Raw genomic sequence first — 26,833 nt, 5'->3', positions numbered from 1 at the left:
GTTGTTCAAGAATAAAAGCATGTTTGTTTTTTTCAATGCGACACACTATCTTCTCATTCCCACCACAAACCAAAGACATGATTTAAGTGGTAGACGGTCCCTATAAATGAACCAATAATAAAAAAAAAAAGTGAAGGACTGCATACTTGTGTGTATCCATAAATGGCTGCCTGATATTTCATACGAGATAATTTTTTGCGAAAGAAGTTTAAGGACTGCTGCTATTATGCTGCCTTTATTACCGTTTATGTGAGTCCTTCAAGGGTGGATCATACAGTACATTGTATGAGCAACCTAGAAAAGGATCACCTTAACAGAGATACGGTAAGCACTTAAACAATTCATGATGTAGTGTCTGTACATGAGAAACCAGAATAAATAAGCTTTAAAAGGAACTCTTTATAAACCTAATTGGTGGAACAATGAAGTTTAAAGGTAAGTGGTATGCAAGTGCAGTAGTTCGCAGGGTCGACAAAAAAAAAAAAAAAAATCCTATTTTGTATGGAAAATAAACTGACATCACCTCACACTCGGTAGCAGCCCATAGGTTGCTGTCAGGACGGCTACTTTTGTCTATACTGCAACGCTGCTCTCCAAGCCCAAGGGCAGAACTAGTTGAGAGTACTTTTATACCCCTGCTGTGACAATAATAACTGTGCATAAACATGAAGGCTGCTGTTAGACTTTTGTGCTGTAATTGCAGAGAGTTCCAGTCGCCACGAAAGCAGTGGGGAACTCTGCAGACTCATAGAATAATAAAGGCTGGAAAAGTTACTTGCTGCGGTTATTTCCTTTTCCTAGACTGCAAAACAATAAATGCAAGAAGACTTGAGTGCCACACCCTACATTTCATAATGCCCATACATTTAACCCAGGAAAAGACCAGATGTATTAGATATTAGCTAGAGGGCATCAATGCAGGAACAGTGTTTTCGACATCCACCTAGCTGTTAACAAGCGCGTTCAAAGCCACCCTGAATCCAAATTTCTCACCCCTGCTGCCAGCGATGAAGGGTCTCGTGTCCAACGCCACGAAATGATCTCCACGTCATCCGCCGACCGTGACCCATTAAGGGAGACAACATCCACAGGAAGAAAAACTGTACGGTCACCACCAGCATCGGCCTTGGGTGGAGCATTCTTGTCTGCAAATGAGCGCAGGCAATTATCACGAACAGCACAGCCAACACAAATACATAGTGAGGGTTACAGAATGACGGCTTCATAAGCAACACTAAATAAACTAAGCTGCAATACAAATCCAGTAGGATACAACTATGCTTCAATACTCGGCCTTGGTCAGTCATACTCACTCCTTATGCAAAAGTGCCTAGAAGCCAGGGATTCGCTATACAGTGCTATATCAAGATAAAATGGCTTACTGTTTAAAGAAAGAGTGACAAAAGAACACACCATATATATGTATATATATACAAAAAAATGAAAAATTAAGACCACAATGACAGCTCACAAATAAAACAATTATGTGTGTCACCAAAATCTAGCGTCCTGTTCTCGTTCAAGAAAAAATGAGTTGTTCTTTCATTGCAGCAAAAATATTAGTTGATTCCTTCCCACTGTTCTAGCGCATGCAGCAATAATGGAAACCAAAAGCCGGAAAATATCTTACTCTGGGTAACGATGATGGAGACGTTGTCTGAGCTGGTCAGATTGTTGGCGTCCACGACATCCAGCTTGAACACATACTCTCCTGGCCCAAGGTTCGAGATTTTCGTCACTGAACTGTTGGGTTCTTCAATTTTGCTTGGCTTGGGGCCCCTGTATAATTAGGACAGTGGTCGAAGGCAAGAAAGAGAGGTACACGTTGAAGTTTCAACACAATGCCAACCAGCACATAAATGGCTCAGAGTATGCACTGCAGAACGCCCTAAAGGGATACCGTTGAATCTTGTTATCTGACATGAAAATATCTTCGATGTCCAATATGCGTTATAAGTATATATTCGCTACACACACACATTAGCGAGAAAGCTTTTATATTTACTTCATTATATCTGATAATTCGTTATATCCGTGTTTGTTATATCGAGGTTTCACTAGCAACCAACATTAAATCAGTTTGGACAGAAAATAAATTCTTTCAAAAGTTTATATTTTTTTGTGTGTGGAAAAAGGTTGGATGAAGACCACACTCTCGTGTTGTGAATTCTATGCCTGAACTTCAGCACCTGTACGTCACAGGGGCATAATGGAATTTGAAGTACATTTTTTTTATTTTAGCCATTTCGAAACAAGAGATGTTCTCAAAATTTGCTAAGTAACGTCCTTCGTTCCTTTTAAAATGCAATGCACTCCTTCATTGATACACAACTGCAACATCTTAGCAGATGCTGTCAAAATCCATGTCTTGGCAAGTTGGCGTGGAAACTTCTGGGCATCGTTGCCATATTTTGCCTCTATATTTTGGGAGAGTGGTCGTTTTGCTATTTCAGAAAGATAATTGACTAATTTCAGCTTAACCTAACTTTCATCTATGCATCTCTTTATATGCCCTTAATTCATAAACGTAGTATGCAAAAAAAAAAAAAAAACTACAACAAAGAGAGAGACATAGTCACACACAGTGCTAAGTGTGTCTCCATCTGCCTTTTTTCTATGCACTATGTATATGAAGTCAATACATACCAACTCGCCCAAACCACCACACTTTTCAACCCTGAACACTGATGATAAATTTAACATTATAAAACTGAGAACATATGGATAAAAGGAAAGACACACATAGAAGCATGCAAGAAAACCAGATGAAGAGCTGCAAATTGCCTTTGAACATTTAAAGTATATATGCTCATAATTACAAATGGCAAATGCAAATAAAATGCTGGTTGGTGGTACCATAGGAAAAAAAAGAAGAAATGCTGTTGTTGCACACTATATTCAGCAAGAGGGATATATTTAGGTGCAATTTGGTACATATGTGTGCTGTTGCATCAAGCTTTACAAAGATTAACGAGAACTGAGCTTCATGATCCTCACTCAGTGGACACCTCAGGCAGAGAGAAAACAACCCCAGTATGAGCAGTGTTGCATTGCTTCTGAGCTGCAAGGTACCACAGCAAGAAGAGGCAACACAAGTGCTAAGATGTTATTTGTTCACAGCTCACGCATCCTCTGCCTTCGTTGTTCTGGCATGGATGAGCTCGGCTGCGGTACCCGACAACCACTTTTGTTGACAGGTGCTTGTGCTGCCTCCCTTCCAATCTGTTCTCATATTGCTGTGCTTGTCTTGCACTTAATACCGCAGTATGAGCTGCTTGTACCTGGCTTGTTTCCCTGCTGCGCCAATGCCTCAAGAGTTATGCAGGTGTGTGCGCGTGTTTTTGTAGTGCTATCCCGTAAAAGAGATAATCCCAGACAGTCAACAGCCAGACTGGATGAAAATCCCCAAATTTGGACTTACTGAATCTGGCTCCAATGCCACGATGTGATGCCCACGTCGTCCGAGCTGTGACTACCATCCAGCACGAGAGGCTTGTCGATGGGCAGCGCGACACGTAAGTCCTTGCCGGCATCGGCCGTTGGGGCCTGGTTGGAAGCTGGCTTGACAAACACGTGCACCTCGGCTGTTGCAGCCTGATCGGCCGTGTCGGTGACCTTCAGAAGGAACTTGTACACGCCCACTTCCATGTTTGACAGGTGCAGGTATGGGCTGGTGGTTCCCTGTGCGCACCACCAGTCAATTAAAAAACACAAACAGCAACAGTAACCACGCTAGTCTAACAACACGGGAAACATTTTAAGCCATGCATTTTTACTTTGGCCATCCAGAGCCATGCGCCCTTTCAAGGCACAGCTTCCGTGAGAGTATGCCCGAATCTGGCACTGAGATTGTTCAACCATCGTGGTAGTGTGGGAGCTCTGGATTGATACCTTGTTGACCCTCTTGCCGTACTAGGCATTAAATTCTTCCATTTGGCAAGTTTTGTTAGCCCCTGCTCTGTCATAGCTTAGCAAGTTTGCATTGTTGTCATGCTGTAGTGGAAGACTACATAAGTGTCTTGATTTCCTACACAACTTTCATGAACAATCTTATCATGGTGTAATAGCCATTGTCCTGTAAGGTGGCAGAGAGCATATAAGCAACCAGTGACTAGTTTGCAACTCCACGGCATTTCAAGTAGTGAGTGCAAAGCAAGGTTTTAGAAACTCTGTCACTTAATTATGCATTTCTGCAACTGCAGATCCATCGGGGGCTGAGTGATAAGCAATGCTATAACTATGATGCCAGCACTTCCCATAATTTCCATCCTGCGTGGAGTGCTACAGGAAAGAGAATCCCAAATAACATCAGCACTGCAATCAGCATTTGGTGCCTTTTGCATAATGTGAGAGCTGGGTTTGGTTTCAGAGCAGGTTTTCTCCTTTGATGTTCAAGCATGCTAGAACATCCAAGCATGCTAGAAAACATCATAACACTGAGGACACAAAATGTCTCAGCATATTCTCTGCCTGTGCATGCTGATGATACAAGGAAGACCTCGCAACAGACCTGCACAATGGCAACATCAAATGTGGTGCCAGTCCTCAAGTTGCCAAAAACCATATGCACACCAACTTTACTTAACAAAGCGATTCAGTTTTGGGTTCATCACAGACGTTAGGTGTTAATTTGTTACATTATCAATAAAGGGCATGTATTTATTTCCAAAAAAGAAGCATAAAATTAAAGGATGCAACTCGCATACAACACTGCTTTTCACCTCCTCTGGAACTCCAGCAAATTTTTCATCTATGTGTAGTGCATATTCGAAGCTTACTCCTTCCTTCAGCATTTGTGTTCAAAAAAGTATAATGATTCAAAAAAATTTTAAAAACAGGAATCGTAAAGCACTTATTTTCTGGCTAAGTTTAACAGTCCACTCCGTAAACAAGCTAGAGTGAGTCAAGGAAAACTCAACAAAGCTAACTGCATCAGGGACATACCTCCATGTCAACGTGCTTGTCCGTGTCCGGGCTTTTTGTCCATTCCCAGCTCTTGATGCCCTTGTCGTCAGTGCTCAGGTTGCCATTCAACGTCACTTCATTATTGGGCATGTAGACAACAGACTGGGGTCCAGCATTGGCCGTTGGCGGGTAGTCCATCTCTGCAATCAATCATTCGTTTGTTAACATTTTGAACCAAATACTATGCCAGAAAAAAAAGAGGTGGACTTACAATAAAAAGTTGCAGGCACCAGCAAACGATGCTGCTTGAAGTACAAAACCTGACGGGACACTACAGTTTGACTTGGAGAGTTCTAGCTGCCCATGAGCACAGAGCAGGTCACCTGATACAATGTTAGTAACTTCATTTATTACCTGTTTTCTTTAACTTGCTACACCGAGGAGCTTGCTACACTGAGTAGGTCAGGCTAATTTTTCTATACAGTACAAGCAGTCTTGCTAAACTAAAACACAGGGTTTTATACTAAAAAACTGCAAAATGAATACAATTTGATTGCACACTTTCACTTTTTGGCATCTGCATGAATAACTAACAAGCGTTAATAAGCTTGTTTAGCATTGTAGGAGAGCAATTTACTAATAGTTACCTTTATTAGTATAATACTTATAATAATACTGCCGGTAGCTCCACGGCACAGCTGCTACGGTCAGCTGTTGAAGATGGCGGTTGTGCTTCACACGACCACAGCATACGAGCAACGAAGTGCGATTCATTTATATGGAGCAAGGGACTGAACGCCCATCGAAATCCACATGGAAATGCAGCCCACGTATGGGGAAAGGTATCTCGCTTTGAGAAGGGTGAGGTGGTGGTGTTGAGAGCTCGCAAAAGGCGGTTGTGCCAAGACAGCAGTCCTGACGGTGGTTCCACAGTCAGCCAGACAAATTCTACCACAGGGGCATCTCAAATTTTATGCTAGTGATGGGACAAAGGTCTGAACCGGTGTGGGGACTAGGTGGGAAAATATTGTAAGGTACGTGGAATAGTATGTATATTTGTAATTACCTGTGTGTACCTTATTTTGGCTGATAAAAATAGAGGCAAAAGACTTTCCGACTTGCCCACATACTTATTTTTCACTTTAGCTTCTCTAAACTTCACACCATCACTTTTCAATATCACCCCACAGAGGCCTAAGAGAAACACCAACAGTAAATTTCCCAAATCAGTTCACAGTCTGAACTTCTCTATGCAAAATATTATTTGACAGAAACACTAAAATTCTCTTGTACCATCTTCATCATAATACTGACTGCTGTCAGTGCTATTGTTTGTCCAGATAAAGAGCCTCTTGTTTCCTGCTTCTTTCACATCAGAACATGTCATAGATCACTAGAACCCTCAGGGTCTAGCTACAAAAAGAAACAACCCAGTAGGACAACACATGGTATTCATGTCTGCTCGCTAATATGACATACCTTTTAGCACAGTCACATTTGCACTGGTAGTATTTGTGACACCATCAGAGTCTGTCACCTTGAGCCTATTGAAACAGCAAAAAATATATATATATATATTAAGAACTTCTAGCTGAAGCAATTCAAGTTTTCACATAAAAGTTATTCTGAAACATAAAATATTTACATAACAACATGCAGTTGAAGTGAAGAACCAAGAGCGAATTTTACAGTAATACCAAAAGCCCCCCGTTAAAGTAATCATTTAGTCATATATCCTTTCTCTTTAATGTTATTGCTAAATATGACTGTTCTCTTCTTGTGGCTTTGCGTTATGTTACAACTTCACATTCATTCCGACACGAGACCTGGTGAACTACGGTAACTCTAAATCTAGATTTATTTATTTTTTACGGAAGGAAAGCATAGATTGCACTCTCATTCCTTCAATAGCTCCAAGGTAGTGGAAACAGGTGCATACATGAACTGGTAAATCCGGGAATGAGGTCTTTCAGCTGGACTGTTGGCGTATCGTTCAGCTTGGGACTGTAGCCGATCGGAATAGTCACGGGTTCCCAGTGGTACTGCACTATTTTGTCGTCATCTGTGCTGACTGCACAAGAACATTAAAATTCTTGTAGAACGAGCAAGACCCAAGAAACAAACAGACACAGAAGCCTGACAAATAAGACTCGTTCAGTAAATATCATGTCGTGACACCAGCTTTTCAATCCCAGTTGGTAGGCATCTCGTAAACACACCACTATTCTAAGCATCAAACAGATTGCCAAGCACAAACAACATATTTTAGCCATAAGTATCAAAGTGCCTCGGAGAGCTGGCAATACAAGCATAAGAGCTGTGCAAAATTAAAATGAAACCCTTACTGGTCTTCGTACACAACAGTGAAACAAGAGTGAAAATGAGGTGGCTGTCACGCATGTCCCAAGTACACTTTTAAACTAGGCTCCATTTGTTGGCCATGCAAAAATTGGGTTTTTATCATAGTGCCTATGGTTAGTAGTCTTCTATCTTGGCTGTAGAATGGCAGCATTTAAAACAGTTACTCATACTGTTAGCTGTCAGAGACCTATGCACTGTTCTCACAAGTTATTCGGGAAGCTCCTTGAATATGTTTTTTTTTTTATTACTATTTTTATGGTGACGTCATGCGCGGAAGAATATGCCAGCAACATTTGTGATATTTGTAGCTTCTAGGATTGTGCTTTAGGTGAGCACTATGCACTGCTCAATCATATACATGCCAGATTAGCCAGCAATAGACAGCAGTCAGTGATGAGACGCACACAATGGACTGAGGGTGCTGATGTCATTTTGAATTAACCCTTTGAGGGTCAAAGGTGTAAATATATGGTGCTGCAAACAAGTCCCAAATTTTCGAGGCTGTCTGTATGTTTGAAATACACGCCAATTCTTCAAATCACAGTTGCCCAGTAAGTGCTGCCACCCCGAGTGGATACAAAGATTTTTCTTTTTTTGTTCTGTAGCCACTTGGTTTTCATTCCATGGTTTCTTTATGACGGCGCGTCGCCAATCGCTCGCGGGCTGTTTCTGTGTCGCACTGACGAAAATTGATGTCTATCTGGTTTCTAATATCTGAAAGGGTCAGTACTAGATGCTCGCTTGTTTATTGATCACAGGGGTGCGATTACATAAGTTCACAGGTGGGTGCTGGTATATACAAACGATGCCGCCGTATACGAACGATGCTGCCCTGCCTACGTTTCTTTTCTTGAGACTCGCGAAAACTGATTGCCCCTCGTTGGCAAAAGGACGAAGGATTACTGCAAGTTTCTGACTTGTTTCTGAAGGGTGCACAACCATAGAGTTTTGTTGCCTGCGCTCACATACACAGTTCAATTACACTATGGATGCGCGTGCCGGTTGCGCTTCTGCAAGTGAGTTGAGCGACAATTCCTTCGATGCAGCACAAGTGTTGAATCAGAATATATCTATTCCATTGTATCTACTTTTTTATTTTTAAATCGATAGCTTTAAGGGCCCCATTACGCAGAAATCATGGCATCTCCGGCATTGACCGTGAGCGAAACTTTTCTACCAATCACAGCGCGATGTGCACTGTGCGCTCCACTCGGTTCCTCGCAGCACCACCAGATGGCACTTGCCTCCACGCATCCGCGGTACCGGCAATGCAGGGGAAAGAAAAAAAAAAGAACCAGACAGCTCGCCTTCGTGTATAGCGTTCGCTGCAAGCGTTTCTCGGTAAAGATTACGGTCGCATAAGCTGCAGCTGCTGGGAAGCTTAAGCACCTGCCAAGTTTTATTAGAAGTATTTATACAAGCCCATCTGTTCTCATGAATAAACAAAGCATGTTTAACTACAAAAAAAAATATATATATTTTTTGTAACTTGTTTTCTTATTTGTTTTCTTTATTTTGTTTTCTTTAACAAACATGTTTTCTTTATTTTTGAAATTCATTTTTTTTAATAGGTCACTCTGAAGATTTTTAATCTGCAATAATAAAATTCAACTGTGGGGGGTCACATTTGACGAAAAAATTTGTCAGCTCTGCTCTTTCCCTTTTTGCCATCAGTGATGTAGGTAAATGTGGAAAGAGCGAAAACAAGGAAAGATAGGGAGGTTAGCAAGACAAACATCCTGTTGGCTACCCTGCACTGGAAGAACTAATGCGGATAGAAATAAAAGAAAGGCATGGGAAATGAAACTCGCTCTCGCAGTAAAAGATGCAGCATCTGTATGAGCTGTTTCCTAAGTATGTCAATTTTCAAAATGTCATTAATGCAGGAACAGCATCGTGGCAGTTTTATTTATTGAATATTGCAGACTCACTTGATTCCAAGCAGGTGTGAACATGCAGAAAATGTATACGATACTGAGGAACAGCAGGAACACAAGTGCTGAGAAACAAAATTACACAGCTAAACATTCAAAAAAAATTTTTTTTATTAACAGATCTACATTTCCCCTGATCAGCCACTTCCTTCAGTAATTAATTTCATTTTTGAATAGTCTTGAGGAAGAAGAAGTTTACATATGCCACATATTTATGTACGATTCTTAGTGAGATCATGTGCCTGGGATATCTGCCTTAAAAGATTGGGCACCCAGTCAGCTTAATGCACTCTGGATGAAGAGACTGACATTGGACGTTGAAGCAGAGGCAGTGACAGTGCATTGCTTGCATTGCATTGCAACAAGGAGAGGCAGTCAGAGCTCTATGATCTGTATACATCTGCAATGCTCACATATGGAGGAACCTGCCATTAAAATAAGGAAGGAATATGAATTAATGAAGGCTACCTATTCCCTGCCATATGCAACACAGCAGTGTTGCATTGCACAAGATGCCTGCTGGTAATTGGAGCCATAGTGAGTTATCAACGCTGCACAAGCAATGAGTGAAATTCTATGTGTTCAAGAAAGTCGATGTAATATACAATTAGGTAAAGCTCCTTGGTTGTGTCTACGTGTGATAATAAGTATGAACTGTGTGTTGTCATGGGCACATCAGGCAGCTTTGTCAATGAGACAATTGCCATCAATGCCACAATGACTAGGCCAGGCAGTCATTAAAAGACAGCATCATGTCCGTCTCCAAAATCCTGAGGGTAGCTCCTGTTATGCTTGACACCACTTGCAAGTTATTCCCATACTGTGGTACTGTTCGCAGGCATTCAAGGGCCTTGGGATTGAAGAATGCTGGCCATACAGATAGAAGAAGTTGTGTTAAGCAGAGAGGTCATCACAAGTGACTCTCTGGCCTTCTCACTCAATCTTTCAATAGGCAATGCTCACCAACAGGCATCACTAAAATAAAGCAGCACCGCAGATGCTGCTAGCCTCTCCAAGAACTGTTGGGAATCTGCAAGACCACAGTTTCAGGGAAACTTCTCTGCAGGCATAGAGGAGTAACTTCATAACAATTGTTGATAAAGCAAAGAGCCAGAAATTTTAAAAAGTAGAGAACAGTCATGTCTTGTTCGTCGTTCAGCACTAGACACCAAACAAGCACCAAGGGGTAGCAATAACGACAGTCAATGGAGACCGTGATGCAGCTATCACTAGTGAAAAACTTTGTCATACAATGTGAAAACCCATGTATAGTCTGTTCTGTTCAACGCATACTATGCTCCATCAGTTAAAGAATGCATCGTTTGGAAACTGTTAATGTTGTCTAAGTACTTACAGGAGCCATCCAAGACAGTGTCCTTGCTGGGAAGCTTGACAGTAACATTGTCCGGCTGAATGATGGCGACAGGAGGTTTGTTGATGCGTTTTGCTGCACAAAAAAAATTTGCTGGAATTCATGTGAAGCAAAACAACACCCACAGAGAGTGCACTTGCAGTAAAAGCCAACAATGAAATTGAAAACAAGAGCATGTTTCAAAACAAGAAATCTTGACATTGACTATTAGGAGCATGTCAGATGTACACAAATAGACTGCTAACATAAGTTGCACTGCAAGTGTTTGCTTTCTGCTAAAGCCTGAACGCATTGCATTACACAAAATTAGTTTCGCCCGTAGCGCGGAAGAGTGATGCGATAGCTCGCAAAATATAATGCGCAGCAAGCCTAGATTGTTTTGTGCGGTGTTTGTTGCAGTGAACACCCACAGGAGCGAGTGAGCAATCTCCTTTCAAGTAAAATAAATGCGAGCTGTGAAGTGGAAAGACTTGGCTTTCCTTCCTCACGTCAGCTAACCGGATTTAGCTATTGGCCTCTACCAAAACAACCCTTTAGCTTCTTGCTGCTGGATTCGTTCAGCTTTTCTCAAGTTCATATTCAGGCTACCCCATCAATAGGCCTCGCGCTAGCATCAAAGAAAAAAAGACGACATTCATGATATCCAGAAAGCACCAGAAGCAGCTGAGCACTAGAAGAAGACTAATGACGACAAAGCAAACATGCTCAATTATTGTCATTACATGAAGAAGAAGGCTTAATTTAGGACTGCCTCTGCAACCGAAAAGGCGAACTGCTCAAACACGAAGAAGGCAAGGATGCCAACTCTATCCAGTACACAGATGTTGAACGAGCGTCAGCCAATTATGGCAGCTGCTGGCGTGATCCCGCTCTCCAGGATCAGTATTCTCCACTGCTGTAGCATTGGCGGAATGGCTGACAGGTAAAATCCTGGACTGCCAATCTGTTCGTCATAAGTTCGGATCCTCACGGCGCAATGAGAATGTTTTTTTTTTTTTTTTTAATTTTATCACAAAGGATTTTCGGATTCTAGCAAGTGACAGTGGTGAAAATCAAAACAAGTGGGTAAGTGAGCCCATAACAGCTATTGCTGGAAATTGCCTGGAAAAACAAAAAACAAAAAAAAAACACTCTGCGACTCACGTGGCAGAACTGTCACATTGGTTGTGGCTTCACCATAGGAGTTGTTTCCTGTCACTGCAACACGAAATGTGTAAAGTCCCTCCCGCAGGTGGGACAGCTTCAATGCCTGGGTATTCTGGTCCTGCATGACCCCAGTCTCCTCGCCATCGGGGTGTGACACCAGTGTCCACTGATACCGAAACTGGTTCACTGAAAGGGAAAGACGACACAGTCAGCCCACTGCGCGTGTGATTCGTTTATTTTGCCGGTGTTCACTTTCACACGATTATCATTTATCAAGTTCTTGCACTGAGCAAAATTCAGCTACAGTAATCTGAAATTTCTTTAACATCGTTGTCAATTCTATAGTAAAGGAGGCATGTCCGACCAGACGGCACACGTGTCGCCAATAGTGTTGTACATACTGATGGGACAGGAAGGAGAGGAAATGCTTGCTTTCCTGTCCTACTGCTTTTTCCTTAATATAGTTTGTTGCATTTTACACTAAACGAGAAAACATATCAACTAGCTTAGCAACAAGCAGTAATTGCTGTATTCTGAAGAAAGAAATTAGATACATAAGTATCTCATTGCTTTCTCTCTATCTCAGTATGCCATCTCAGTAAGTGCAGTGAAAGCATCAGTTTTGTTGTCGAGAGTTCGATGGAATATCTTCTGCCCAAGTAAAATCCTTTTAAATAGATCCGGTCACTGATCACAGCCAAAACAAATTGACAGTTCGAGAACTGTACGTCTATTTACATTGTGACAACAGATCTGCACAGATCTCGAAACGTCAAATTGGTTTGACTGTGGTCAGTGGCCTGCTTCATTCATTACGCCAGTTTTGTTGTATACCAAGCCTCTCTTCTGCCACAAAACATGATTATAAACGTGGCAACAATGACATATTATCAAGGCCGTCTGCATTTTATGCCTAAACAATGACAAGGACAGGTATCAGTCTGAATCCTGTACCACCATCCTGAAAGAGAAAACAACCATCCAACCAACTGCAGCACAAAGCTACACTGCTACAAATTCAATACGCTCGGAAACTCGTATTGAACTTGTAGCAGTGTAGCTTTGAAGCTGGTTTCCACAGTACGTTGGATTAACTAAGCACCAACTCACTCAATAGAGTATACTGCTATTCTGCAGAGAGAAATGATGTGCTGTATCACCATCCTGTCTACGAATGACATGACTAATGCGAAGAACGTAATTTTTACATGAAAAGGTGCCTCAAAAATAGGCCTGAAATGTTGGCCTAAGTGAGGAAAGGTTGAATACGGGTAAGGACAAATACCCTATATGTGCCTTTCTTATTAATAGCTACCTTCCCAGTCAATGGCATGACAACTGAGCTATGGCAACAACACAGAGCTGATGGAAGCAGTTGCCTTTATAGCCCATCAAAGCACTAGTGTCCATTAACAAACCTTAACCACACAACTTAATTCACATATGTTACACGTTACCTACTCTTTATTGCTTTCATTCTGCAAGGAGGCAATCTCAGTAGTTAGGCTCTGAAAGAACTTCAAGTAGAATCATGCTCCAACATAGTAAACATTCAGCTCCATCTCGAGCGAATCACAATGAAGGGCAGGTTTGATAACTAAAGAAAGCAACCTTTAGGGTGATTTCTGCAGAGGCATTTAGCGACACTCGCGAAAGGACTCACCATCTCCACCTGCCTTGAGAGCATATGCCGAGAGAACCACTTCATTCTCAGGAAGGTGAAGTTCCTTGTTCTCTCCAGCTGACACAATCAGAGGATAGGGCGTCGTCGTGGTCGGCGAGACGGCAGCTGCAGCTTTTGCTGTGGACGATGATAACGGCGGTGTAGTCGGAACAGCCTGCAAATGGTGAAAAACCCATGAGAAAAAGTATATGGACAGCCAGCTCACCGAAAACTTAAGACTTTATTCTTAATTCAGAGGCACAAACTGAAATTTGCGAGTGCACTGGGAAGTCCGCCATGCCAAGCTCGGACGAGCAGTCCCCAATTTCAAGTTACATTCGTAGGCGGAGAAGTAAAGTCGGCTTTATCACGGAATCTCTTGTCCATATACGTTTGCTCAGGGGAGTACATCTGGATGATTGCAGTAGCATGAGCGACAAGACATTTTATGGAAAAGAACTTGAATTTCTTGCAAGAAAATTAGAAATGTCGCTGCAACAGATGTAATTGAATACCTTACAATCAGGACTGCACCCTTGTGACAAAAGCTTGTAAACCAGTAGATTGCAACAGCCCAATATGTCAACTATGAGTGCCAGTGTGTACTGTGAAAAAATTCTAGCCTATCAGTAAATTTCTATAACTATAGCACATAGCTCAAAGAACATAAAGAAATGAGCACACTCCAAGTAAAAGGCTAAGCAGCAAACGAAACACAATTGAACAAGTCGATAACACTGGGCAAAAGCTGGCAGCTATTGACTGATCACTTAGCAACATACAGGACATGAGACTGTATCCTAACAAGTTGTGGGGTATGTGTGCTTCATGAAGTGTTTCCAAATATGGCAGTGGTCTGCCTTGCATTCAGGTATGCACACAGAAAAAAAAAAGTCAGAAACCCACTGCTTACAGATTCAGAAAGTACAAGTTTAGTCGACTCATCATAAATAAGCAACCGGCAAACGAACTGATCCACCTCACTAAATTTCAACACGGTGCACCGGAAGCTCTTCAGAAGGTTGCCTTTTCTTCAGTTCCCCCAGTCGATCCTACGCACCTGGTTGCTAAGGGAGGCGTTCTGGGGTTCTGTGCAGGACCCCGAAACTGGATCCCTGGTGAAGCCCTGCCGACAGCGGCACGTGCCAGTGCGGCGCCGCTGACCCGACGTGACGCATTCCTCGTTCTTAAGACACTGCTGCAGTATTCCGTAGACGCACGTGCGCCCAGTGTCACCCACCACCACTTGATTGGCAGGGACCTTCCGATCAGCATGCAAAACATGCGTAAGGAAATTAGACTAGCCAGACCCGTGCAAGTGACGCGTGAAACTGTTCATGGTTCTTCTTCAATACGTTATGAAATGTCCTCACATATGCTGACTTCGTACAGGGTGTTTTAGCGAACACTTACAAAATTTTTTTAAAGGTTGCCTGTGGCAGATAGCACAATTCTAGTTCATTAGCTGGTCTACTTGAAGAGGCAGACATTACTTGCACAAAGAATTTAAATGCATAATTGACTAATTAATAAAAATGCTATAATTAAGTAACTAGGACTAATTACCTTATGGCCCCTATGGCAATTTACAAATTCTAGCCGTGGAGTTCGCAAGGTGGATCCACTAGAAACGAATTCTCAGGATGATACCAGTTTCGAGATATTAACTCCCGAACTCTGCGGAGAAATGCATTGGCGTTCCAGTTAATTTTGTGCTTCAAAACAATGTTTTGTTAAAAAAGTAACTGGAACGCCAATGCATTTGTCCACAAAGTTCGGGAATTAATATCTCGAAACTGGTGTCATCCTGAGAATTCGTTTCAAGTGGATCCACCTTGCGAAATCCACGGCTAGAATTTGTAAATTGCCATAGGGGCCATAAGGTAATTAGTTAAAAACTTCAGTAGTGAATTTTTGTTAATTAGTCGACTATGCATTTCAATTTCTTGTGCAAGTAATGTTCGCCTCTTCGAGTAGACCAGCTCATGAACTAGAATTGTGCGATCTGCCACAGGCAACCTTCAAAAAGTTTTGAGAGTGTTCGCTGAAACACGCTGTATAAAAGAAGGCTGCAACACTCATCATAGATGTCGGGTTAGTTGACAGTGGCACCTAGATTGATTATCCCACAGCATGAAAGCTGCAGGCGAGACCACACCTTGAAACAGTACAGAGAGCTAATGTGCCACTTATGCCGTTACATTGCTGTCCCATTAGTGGCATGTCGACTTCAAACCATTCAAGCTAATTTTAAGCAGTGCAGAGGAGGCTATTCATGTTATCTCCAATGCCAATTATACCTCATTTGTTGTTTTTTTATTAGCATTCTGGAATGCATACAACTTCAGCGGTCAATTTTCGATTTCAAGCATGTAGCTGCAGAACCTGCATCTTATGTTGTGTTTGACAAAACAGTTTCAACTGTTCAGAGCAAAACAGTCTAAACGAATGGATGCCCATATACTCGACAGCAACATGCAAGCACTATTGGGACCAGCATTCATAGGTTCTCTCCAAAATTTGTCCACCTACGTTTTTTTTTTTTTTCTCTCATCCGTGCCCCTGTCCTATGTAGTGCTGAATACTTTTTCCGTGCAAAACTTGTCCAGCCAAGTAGGTTATACGGCTGGTTCAATTTACAGCAGCAAAAAGTTCACAAATAACAACATGGAAGCAACCTTACCAATAAACTGGAGCCATTCAGCGCTGCTTCAGATGAATCCCCATTTCCTTTGTAGTTTTTCCAGCCATGCGATTTCGATAATCTGAAAAAATTAGGGATGTTGAAGCATCAGAAAACTTATCAGTCAAGCATGTCACTACAGAAGATAAGCATGACATTTACAGTCACATTCAATATCAGCTACAACACAGTGCTCATGGTCAAAGGGGCGCCAAGACTGCATGGTGGTACCCGACATATGAAAAAATTGAAGAACTAGATAGTTTCAAATACCGGTGTTTATTAAAAATAAAGAAAAATTTGATTATGGAGTTTTACATGCCAAAACCACAATTCGATTAAGAGGCATGCCGTAGTGGAGGACTGCGAAATAATGTGGAGGACCACCTGCAGTTCTTTAACATGCACCTAAATCTAAGTACACGGATGTTTTCGCATTTCGCCCCCATCGAAATGCAGCCGCCATGGCTGGGATTCGATTCTGTGACCTCGTGCTTAGCAGCCCAACACCATAGCCACTAAGCAACCACGGGGGGTCTGGTGTTTATTAAACCAATTCTTCATATGTGGGCACCACTGGGCAGTCTTGAAGCCTCTTTGACCACAAGCACCATGTTGCAGCTCATGTTGAACGCGACTGTACATATGCTAGCGCGCAGATAAAACAGCAAGACAAGACGACTAGGAATCAAATAAGTATATAGCTTACGTGTCTTCATCAGAGCTTGGCGTTGAATGAGTGGACCATTCGTGTGAAGCATCTGATGAGCTTTTGTCTTCAAGAGAAACAGAGAGAAAAGCATTTTGATAAGTATAGGCAACTGCAGCGGCAGAGAACCGTTCATAAATCAAGCTCAAACTAATCTCGTAAATGTGCTGCCTACTAAACACTTGTAGATGTATAATCAATAACTCAAAGCTATGACAAGCAGAGCGTAAGACAAAAATGACTGAAAGAAGAGAAAAGCAAGCCTCTGCTGTTCTGGGTTCTCACATAGGAGATCAATCAAGGAAGGGCAGTAAGGTAACAATGCCTGCGAGTCCTAAAAAACCTACAGCTAATGAAAAAGCAAAACAATGCATGAAAATAAGCAAAGTAAGGGATGTGTGAAAACAGGAACACATGCTGCTCTGTTGTAAAAAAAAAAAAAAATTAACACATGGCAAGGCTGAAGCTGACCTCTGTCAGGCAGAAACAAAAAATATGGGGAAAAAAAAAATCTCGGCATTTGAAAGTAGGAAACAAGTATGCGAAAGGAAATATAAAATTTTTTAGCCACCTGTTTCTATGCTCACAAGAAAGAAAAGACAAACAAAATGGTAATTCGCTTGAAGATGAACACAACAAAAAGTGCGAGTACCTGATCACACAAGTTACCTAGACAACATAGGAACCAAACGAGAAAGCCAGCAACATAATGCACGGCTCCACAAGGAAAGTATGCAAGACTTTGAACAAAATGAACTGAGTGTAAACGAGGAAGAATACGCAAACTGAAGAAAATGAAGTGGAAAGAAAGAAAAAGAAAGAGCCACCAAGCATAAATGCCTGTTGTCAGGCAGTGAGGGCACACAAGCATCTCGCAATCTGATGCGTACTGTAAGCAACAGAAAACACTGAATTGCTCAACAAATGTGCTCAACAGATCCAGCTACCAATCATGAATACCGTTTCAAATACGGAAATACGTGCAAAGAATGTCAAACCAAAATAAAAAACTCAGCATGGAGATAAACTGAACAGAATGCGCCTGCACGTCTAAAATATAAACCAAGTCCTTCGTCTGCAAACCAGGTCCACATATGTAATGCAACAGGAAACTCAAGAAATTGCACTAAACAAACCAAGCAAATGAAGATAAAGGTGGACGCAAGGCGATCAACCTGCCCCACAAACGAATCGAGGCTAGATGAGAATACTACGTACAACCATTGCTAAAAGTTTCAAAGCCACTGTGCTGCCTCCATACAATGGCAACATAGATAAATGTATGTCTACATCCCCATGTATTAATTTACTAAAAGCATTCTAATTTAATAAGTAATGACTTATATATAGGCATTACAAAAAATCTTTTGCAGAATACAACAAAAAACATTAATACAATTTTTGGGAGCCAGAGAAACAGAACACAGTAGCGGAGAAAACATGTTACACGAAGATGGCAAAAAGTGCTATTAGCACCACTGAGACAAATCTTCAACGATGTTATAACCAAAAAAATGTATTATCAAGGAACTCTAGAGTGACATTCTAGTGTAGGGTAGCAAACAAATTATCCTTCCACCCACAGTGCTACCCTATATGAACGCTTTTTACCAATTGTCTCCGTGTTCGCGCAGCCAAAGTCCATTTTTTGATCAACGTGGTGTTTGGACCAGTGAATGACCGCTGCAGCATTGCATGCAGTGGCTTCGAAACCTTTCGCAAACTCTGTCCGTGTGACTGCTGCAATGACTTACGCGGAGGCCGCACTATCACCATAAAGCTAGAGTCAAACTTGGTGCTTGGCCGATGCTGCGGTTGGCACAGAGCTGCTGAGTGGCACCGTACGAGGAAGCATGAACTGCCGTGCAGGAAAACGAGGTTACACAAAGCGCCCTGCTCGCAGCAGGCCCTGGTGCAGTCCGTTAGGCTCGAGGCGTGCGCGACCTTGGTGAAGCGGCCCGCACTGGCATTGCCTCGCGGAGTCACGTGCCGCAGCAGCGTGAGCTTCGGGAACAGCGAGTCGGGACAGAACCCACCACCGGCGTCGCCACCACCGAATTCATCCTCATCTTCTTCCTCTTCCACTGCCAAGTCCTCACCCTCGAGATCGTCTAGGGGTCGGGTAAGTTGATACACAACAGGGGGGGAGGAAAGCAAAAGTGCAGTCACCAACCAGAACGTGCTCCTATGGAGAGCTATACGTTTTGCACCAGTCAGAGCATAGACAGAGGTATTCCAGACCGCTGGGCAGCAACTTAATTGCAACATACCAGAATGTTGTCAAAGAAACACGAAAGGTATCACCAATATCAGCACGCCTTCCCTTCAACTGAAAGTTCTCTGAGCATGTGTTGCGTGCTTGCAGTTTTCTTGCATGTTTACGCTGTACCCAATGGTGCAGCCAGGGTGGGTGGGGGGGGGGGGGCACACCTGATACATGCACCCCCCTCACCCCCCCCCCCTTCCGGGAAACATTTCAGACTACACCACTGGCTGTACTCTCTGGTTCACATAGAGTAAAATCCCCAGCTTACAAAGAGAGGGAGGGAACATGTTAACATTTCTTGCACTGTCATTGTCTGTCAAGTGCAAATGCCATAATTTAAATATTTGTTTACAAAACTTGCTCATATCATGTTTGCAACACTTTGATGATTGGGAAACGAAAATGACAGGTAAATAAAATTAAATACTTACTTTGCAAGCTTTGAAAAACCAAGGTGAGAGGCATTAGCAAACACCCAGATGAACACACAGAAAGTGGACTTACTGAGTACAGTTATCATATTTACATCTTAATAAGCCACAGACAGAACCCAAAGAAATTATTCACTGGGATGACAAGCAGGAATTGTATATCTTATGTTTCATTGTATTTTCCATTCCTTTTATCATGCATTGCACCAGCTGATTCCAGGGATAACAGTGGCATGTCATTGTCTGAGCCAATGACAAAAGGCGAAAAGAATGGAAAATTAAATGAATCATTAGAAGGTATGGCCCCTAATGTACGAATGAAAACCAGATAAGTGGATTCATTAACATATTTCAAGCAATCTAGCAACTGCTATGTCATTCAGTATAAAGAATACGTTCAGCATGCTGGAAATAAAATACAACAGACCAACTAACTGAAATGCCGTACTATGGATATACGGAGTTTGTTAGCTAGACATGATACAGTAAGTGATTCATGCACATATGAGCAGATTGCCATGCAGTTGCATGACATTTGCACATGTGGACTGAAACAAAAGCAAAACATAAATTGCCTGAATCAACCAGAATTGCAGCCATGACATCATTAAAATAAAGTGCATATTCAAATTTTACTCTCACATTAAAAATTAGCCTATACCAAAAACTATATATTTAGTAAAATGTAGTTATTAAAACCAGACCTCACTCAGATCGGCACTGACAGGACACTTCCAAGCACAACCACATCTTTTTCACTGTATTCATAATGTTAAAATGAGGTTGTGCAGCGTAAGGCTGCACTAACTGTGGAACAGTGTACTGATTATAAACTGCATGCAGCAAGAGCTGGGATAAGGCCGGTGAGTTGTCCAACAATCAATAAGCTTGTAAATAACATGCTCAATTAAGCATAATACTGAGAGCTTCCAGAATGAATGACGTGACAAGTTCCGAATAACGCGAATGAATTAAAAAAGAAAAAGAATAAATAAAGGAACTCCATGACATATAACACAGAGAAGAATGTGTGAAAACCAAACTCACTGTCCAAACTAAGGCTCACGACAAGCAGTGACGAAATCCAGACGATCTGTAGAAGACTACTCCAGCACCTCATGTTCCAAAAATGCGCTGGTCTTGCTAGCCAAAATGTTCACATCGACATTAACGTAGTGAAAGCACTGGTTATACTCATGAAATGCGCTCCACTTTCTTCGTTCTTTTGAGCAAACGACCTGTCCTGCAAAGCAAAGGAGAATGCACGCGTTCAATTACCGAAACGTACGTAATGTAGAACGCACATAAACAACTTCAGCAGACTCAGCAACTCAATAAGCGATGAGACACTGCACAGCAGACGTCACTTAACTGAAACTTAAGAAACACTGGCGCAAGCAATAAATTTAAAAAATGTTCCCAGTTGCGGCGTGCTGGCATAAACAAGCCAAGAGCAGCAGCTCTTCAAATGTTAGCGGAATAATACTCGAGCAGTGCTAGAAATATAAAAATACCCAAATCTCTCGCCATATGGGAATTGGGCGCGCACACGAAAGTGTACCAAGGACGCGAAATACACGCCACTTATACCGGATTCCTTCTACGCTATGCATACTTTAATTGCGGCAGTGGGCGCTCGCCAAACCGCGATAGCTTGGAGCGCACGTTTTCTTGAAAACGCACTCAAATTGGAATTTCTGTCCGCCGAGCACGAAAGTGACCGCATGAGAAAACGATGCTGCGGAGTTCGCAGCTCTAGGCTGCTGCGATAAGTCAGTCAACAAGCAAAACACTCGACAAACGGCAACAGGAATAATTATCTTCATGCTGTGCTACGATGCTAAATTTGCTTTTGCGCGTCTACCATGTAATATTGGTGCGTGGAAACGTTTAGCTCACCCGTTACGGCTTCAGAAGCTGAAGAAACTTCTCGCTGCTAACCATTAGCTTGACAGAAAGCGCAGCAGATGATAACCGCACGACTGAGCGCAATCGCTATGGTAGTGAATGCTTTCCCGCAAAGCTTTTCAGTGCTTGTTTTTGCGAAAACCGCGCGAAGCTGAATGTAGAGCACTTTAACTTTATAGGCAACCAAAATTACCTGTTTGTTTCATAATTTGACAACATATATATTAGCGTTACAAAGTGACGAAACAGCAATCAGTTTTTACCTTTGGCGTCTCCAGCAGCATCGATAGCAGCAACATGGCAGCCTCCATGAGAGATGTGTTAACCCGGTTAACCGCATGCAGAGTAGCTGGTTCTGTATTCTGTGCTGGTAGTTCATCGTGTAATTGTGTTCTTTGGTTACGTGCGAAAAGCTCTCTCAACTCCAGAATAAGTGTGAAGCATCCGTCCATCGCGAAGCATGACCGAGACATCAAACAGTGAGTTGAGAGGCCACTACGCGCGGACGCTCACGCAAGAGGAAGCTGCCAAGCTCGCGAAAGACACGGTTTTGGTTTCCGAGTTCAAGAGATTGAAGCTCGAAGCCGAAGCTCAGAAAAACTGGGACCTCTTCTACAAGCGAAACGAAACTCGCTTCTTCAAGGACAGGCACTGGACCAAGCGAGAGTTCGAGGAACTGGCCGCCGTCGGTTCAGACGTGCCGAGTGTTTCGCATAACGGGACGCCGGTGCTGCTGGAAATCGGTTGCGGTGTCGGCAATTTCGTCTTCCCGCTCATCGAGGAAAAGACGAGCTATTACATATACGCTTGCGATTTTTCGCCGCGCGCTGTGCAGTTCGTGAAGGCACACCCGTTGTACGACCAGCGCACTATCACGGCTTTCCAGTGCGACATCACCAAGGACCGCCTCGTCGAGACAGTTCCCCGCGAAGGCGTCGACGTCGTCACCATGATATTCGTCCTATCCGCCATTCAACCCGATAAAATGAGCGAAGCGCTGAGGAACGTGCATGAAACGCTGAAGCCCGGGGGTCTTGTTCTGTTGAGGGACTACGGCTTGTTTGACCAAGCAATGCTGAGATTCGCCCCCGGCCACAAAATAGACGCCAATTTCTACGTGCGCCAAGATGGTACGAGGGCCTTCTACTTTTCAGAGCAGTTTCTAGAAAGGCTGTTTTTGGACGCCGGCTACGAAGTAGTGAGCAACGAATACGTGTGTCGTGAGACTGTAAACAAGAAGGAAGGCATATGTGTGCCTCGAATATTTGTGCAGGGAAAGTTCAGGAAGCCACGAAACGTATCGCAAGAAGAATCTTCAAACGCGGCAAGCAGCTGATGTGTCAGTGCTTTTGTAGAGAGAGATAAATGCGTTAGAGAGTTCATGTAATGACTTTTTTATTGAGTCTTCATTACAAAGTGCATGAAGTGAAGTGTGGATGTGTTAAGTGTATTTGTTGATCAACACAAAGTATGTGAAGACTGAGAAACGTGACACCATGAAGATGCGGTGGAACTGCTGTCAGTGTTGATGTAGGCCGGGTGTTCCCAAACTTTCTGGCCTTGGAGTACCCCACCTGCCTCCCAAGAGTGCCTCGGAATCACCCCATTCCACACAAACACACTTACTTTTCCCACTGATGTGCTTATCCATGGCCTCACGATAACTTTTGTGATGAATGAATTGAACAGCTTAAATATGAGAACAAGTGCACGAAATTATTGAATAATTTATACAGGATAATAATCCACCCAAGGGGGGATGGGGTTGAATTCGTTTTGGCCATGGGAAGTCCTGGTGTAAACAAAAAGGGTGCTCATCTCCACTGCATGGGCAACCCAAATGAGCTCACTGGCAAAATTTTGCATTGGCAACTTCACTGGTCTGTGCATCTATTACATAAAACTATTATAATCTATTATATAAGTACAATTTAAAAAATGGACTAGTACCCTGGCAAATGGTCACCTCTGGGCATTTCCAGCAAGAGTAGTGCAACAACTTGCCATCTCCATTGCACGAGCGACCCTAATGATCTCCCAGGCAAAATTGGCACAATTATGGACACCGCTGGGTCTGTACGTCTGTGACGCGAAACTGTTAACATATCTGAGAATAAAAAAATAAACTAGTACACAGGCAAATGGTCACCTCTGAGCATTTCCAGCTAGAGTGGTACAACACTTTCCTAAAATTCTATAATGTCACTGTTGTCAGGATTGCTGTCCTTAATTTTCTTGAATGCTTCAGCAATGTCACTCTGTAAAAACCGCACACCACGAATCCTGTCAGATATCACAGGCAGCAGTCCTTGGCTGCGAAAGCCCGGTGTTATGCGTATGTCCTCCAATAGGCCGTGGTAACTCGTCAGCGCTACTTTCAGCACCGCATTAAGTCCCAAGCCATCTCCAAGATCAAGTGAACTGGCCTCTGAAGCAGGAAGCGGGAAACTTTCACTGATTGTAAACTTGGGTGTTGTTCCAAATATCCACTTCCAGCTCTGAAGCTTTTCACACATGGCATCGATTCCTGGGAAGTGTTCTTCTAATGGATCAACAAGGTGGACGACTTGATTCACTGCTTTGTTTGTCGCTTCTTCTTGATGCTGGCGGGTGAACCTGGTAGCAAGTGAGGCCGACAGGGACTCCACAGTCAGACGAGGGCAAAGCTCTCTGATGTTCTTGACAGATGCTCGCACGCTTGGACTTGCTTTGCTCTCAATGTTAGTCTGAACAGTGAAGGAAGAAAAAAGGTCACAAAAACATTATGCTGTCTTTCACAGTGCACAGCAAATCTCAAGTACTACAATGATCCTAAATCATAGATCACCCAGCACACATTTTTACAATTGCAGCTTTTGTGGCTGTACTACAATTGCTCCTCACTTAGAATGATGTTGCTTAATGTACTTCAGTACATTTCAACATGCACTCTATTGCAACTTCATAAATGTACAGTACCTTCGAGACATAACACAATGTTCTCGAGAGTTACGTGCAGCATATAATAGAACCTCGATATAACAAACACGGTTATAACGGAAGTAAACAAAATGTTTCTCGCCAATATCATCTGACAAATACACGCTTATAACGAATATCGGATATAACAAACATATTTGCGGTGGATGCGGCTTCATAAATATGAGGCTTTACTGTTTGCAAGGCTGCAGAGGCACATTACATAATTAGCATCTGCACAAAATAACTTGCTACACATCTGTAGCCTCTTATCAACTGGACATGACATTCAACAAAGCTAAAAAACATTATCTGAAGCTGAATACATAAGTAAGACAGGCTAATACATAGTACATAATACATACAGGTAAGAATACACAAGATCCAGACAGGCTGGGAACTGCCTCTGGAAGGTGCACAACATCCATCTACATCAAAGGGGAGGGGATATGAAAGGCACAGGGAAGGATGACGGGAATCACAAGTGCAGTCGAGCCTGGTTATAATGAAGTCTCATCCGACACTAAAATATCTTGCTTATATCCTATATTTATTATAGGCATAAATTCACTACCTGCTGGAAAGTATTGTCGAGAAACCATTTAGATTTACTTCATTATACCTGTGTTCATTATGTCGAGGTTCATCTGTAATAGGAAGAGAAAAAAAAAGAAGACACCGACAAATTCACTTGGGGTGCTGAAAATGGCACCAGGTAAGTCGGCAATGCAAACAGCACAGATGGCAGGACAAGACTGAACAGCATGTGTTCCGTCGTTCTTGTATACACTATTCGCTACGTAGACTCACAAACGTGACTGGCAGTGAAATACAAATCACGCTCAAAATGACCCTAAAAATTTGTGCTCAATAGTGCTGTGCAGAGTTGAACAACTAACAAGATAACTTACATAGCGTCCTCCTAGGACTTGATGCAGCACGGTGGTGTTCACATTGACAAGCACTGTACAGTGATGGTATGCCTTTTGGTGGCCTATCTTGGCAGCTGTGCCAGATATCTGCAAAAGGAAAAAAACATGGCTCCCTTGATAACTGATCCACAATTGAACACGGAGAGTCGCATGACACTAAGCCATTCTGATCTTTGTAAAAACTCTATTCTCTCTAGAATAATGAGCTAAGCATGAAAAGTGTTAAGCACTGATCAGTTGCGCATTAACAATTACGTCTGAGAATCTCGGGAATGTATAGCCAATAAGCGTATTGTTTTCTTCCTAAGAGCTACTGAATGAAACAAGCTTATTAATTTTGCTAATGAGGTTTCTGGCCTGCACTTATAAGATGTTTATTATACTGACTCCTAAAAAAATATGAGTTCGCTGTTGCAAACAACGCCAGGGTGTTTTATTTGAGCTTGGTGACCTGATCTCGAGAACACACTTGTTTTGCCGGGACGCTGTCCTGTTACCATTCAGTCCTACTGTTTAACTCGAGGTTTCAACAACTCCACTTTTCTACTTCCATCGGCTCTGTGTCAACTGAGTGTAGTAATAAAACAAAAAATGCTTTTGCTGCAGCAACAGAGGTGAACCTGACTATCGCAGCTCTGGCGTCACCTTGAAGGCGTTTTGGACGAGCACGTCGTCCCGGCAGTTGATGGTGCAGTGTACACCCCAGACTGCCTTCAGTGTGTCGGCGATAAACTGCAGGTTTGCCTTGCGGTTGTAGTCGCGCTTGTGGCCCATGAAGCAGCAGTTGAGATTGCCGGTATCGTGGTAAACCGTGCCGCCGCCGCTGTTTCTCCTCGCCAAGGTGACACCGAGCCGAGCGGCCGTGCTGAGGCTGCACTCGACCCATGGGTTCTGGTGACGCCCGATCACCACCGCCGGCGCGTTCCACCACATGAGCAGCACGCCTGGTGAGCCGGGCGAAAACTCGGCATTTTCGTAGAGCCACTGCTCAAGCGCGAGATTGCGGTAGATGCACCGCGACGTGGACACGAGAGCCCTGGCTCGCTTGTCGTCGCTAAGAAACGCCGGCGACGTGGACAGGGAGGTGGAAGAGCGTCTGAGAACGCGAACAACTGAGACAGGCGTCCTCATCTTCGATGAGCCGATGGCGAGTAAACCAGCGAAAGTCGGCGATAGCAGCAGGCGTGCTCTCCCTCATGGGCGCTGCCATTTTGGTTTGACCTTGAGATGTATGCGCATGGGTCACATGGGCTTTGTAGCGAAAAATGTGCCCCGTATTATTCGCCTAAAAAAACAATAAAAATAAACTTATGTTGCAGTTGGTCTTTTTGACTGCTTTGGCATTATTACAATGCCAGCAAGCTTATTTAACTAGTGTTATCTGTTGGGTAAAAGCAAAACTAAAACTTGGCGCCTTGTTTGAATAGTAACTTATCAAAACGGACACAGTTTTGAGAGGAACTTTTTTTTTTTTTTTTTGCTGGCAATAATTAGTCATAGCGTTTTAGAGCCAGCCTGGTGCTGTAGACACTGAAATTTTCTACTACTTCGTGTGCCAAACACGA

General features: G+C 42.8%; 3 protein-coding genes across 3 annotated transcripts in view; 1 reads left to right on the top strand and 2 right to left on the bottom strand.

Moving 5' to 3' along the window:
- The window catches only part of LOC119457581 (dyslexia-associated protein KIAA0319-like protein), a 36,240-nt gene extending 14,712 nt beyond the window's left edge, over nt 1-21,528 (bottom strand). The window contains exons 1-14 of the mRNA XM_049670237.1: nt 21,370-21,528; nt 20,518-20,713; nt 16,774-16,840; nt 16,065-16,146; nt 14,442-14,642; nt 13,382-13,556; nt 11,716-11,904; nt 10,555-10,647; nt 6,835-6,976; nt 6,385-6,449; nt 4,945-5,105; nt 3,422-3,681; nt 1,631-1,779; nt 994-1,145 (exon numbers count right to left, since the gene is read on the bottom strand). Of these exons, the coding sequence (XP_049526194.1) occupies nt 994-1,145; nt 1,631-1,779; nt 3,422-3,681; nt 4,945-5,105; nt 6,385-6,449; nt 6,835-6,976; nt 10,555-10,647; nt 11,716-11,904; nt 13,382-13,556; nt 14,442-14,642; nt 16,065-16,146; nt 16,774-16,840; nt 20,518-20,590 (1,809 nt within the window). The 5' untranslated portion in view covers nt 20,591-20,713; nt 21,370-21,528. The remainder of the gene's footprint in view (nt 1-993; nt 1,146-1,630; nt 1,780-3,421; nt 3,682-4,944; nt 5,106-6,384; nt 6,450-6,834; nt 6,977-10,554; nt 10,648-11,715; nt 11,905-13,381; nt 13,557-14,441; nt 14,643-16,064; nt 16,147-16,773; nt 16,841-20,517; nt 20,714-21,369) is intronic.
- Nucleotides 21,529-21,663: 135 nt separating this feature from the next.
- Nucleotides 21,664-23,289, top strand: LOC119457580 (tRNA N(3)-methylcytidine methyltransferase METTL6). The gene has a single exon (XM_037719196.2). It carries the CDS (start codon nt 21,839-21,841, stop codon nt 22,712-22,714), a length of 876 nt encoding a protein of 291 aa, XP_037575124.1. The 5' UTR covers nt 21,664-21,838; the 3' UTR covers nt 22,715-23,289.
- Nucleotides 22,779-26,609, bottom strand: LOC119457579 (lipoyltransferase 1, mitochondrial). Its single transcript, XM_037719194.2, has 3 exons — nt 25,914-26,609; nt 25,248-25,355; nt 22,779-24,104 (listed from the first exon to the last, which is right to left on the bottom strand). The coding sequence occupies exons 1-3, from the start codon at nt 26,397-26,399 to the stop codon at nt 23,565-23,567; spliced, it is 1,134 nt and encodes a 377-aa protein (XP_037575122.1). The 5' UTR covers nt 26,400-26,609; the 3' UTR covers nt 22,779-23,564.
- Between the last annotated feature and the right edge of the window lie 224 nt (nt 26,610-26,833).

The sequence above is a fragment of the Dermacentor silvarum genome, chromosome 7, assembly GCF_013339745.2.
Source record: "Dermacentor silvarum isolate Dsil-2018 chromosome 7, BIME_Dsil_1.4, whole genome shotgun sequence".
Lineage (NCBI taxonomy): Eukaryota > Metazoa > Arthropoda > Arachnida > Ixodida > Ixodidae > Dermacentor > Dermacentor silvarum.
The sequence above is the reverse complement of the archived record's forward strand: the minus strand, read 5'-3'. Positions and strand labels throughout refer to the sequence as shown.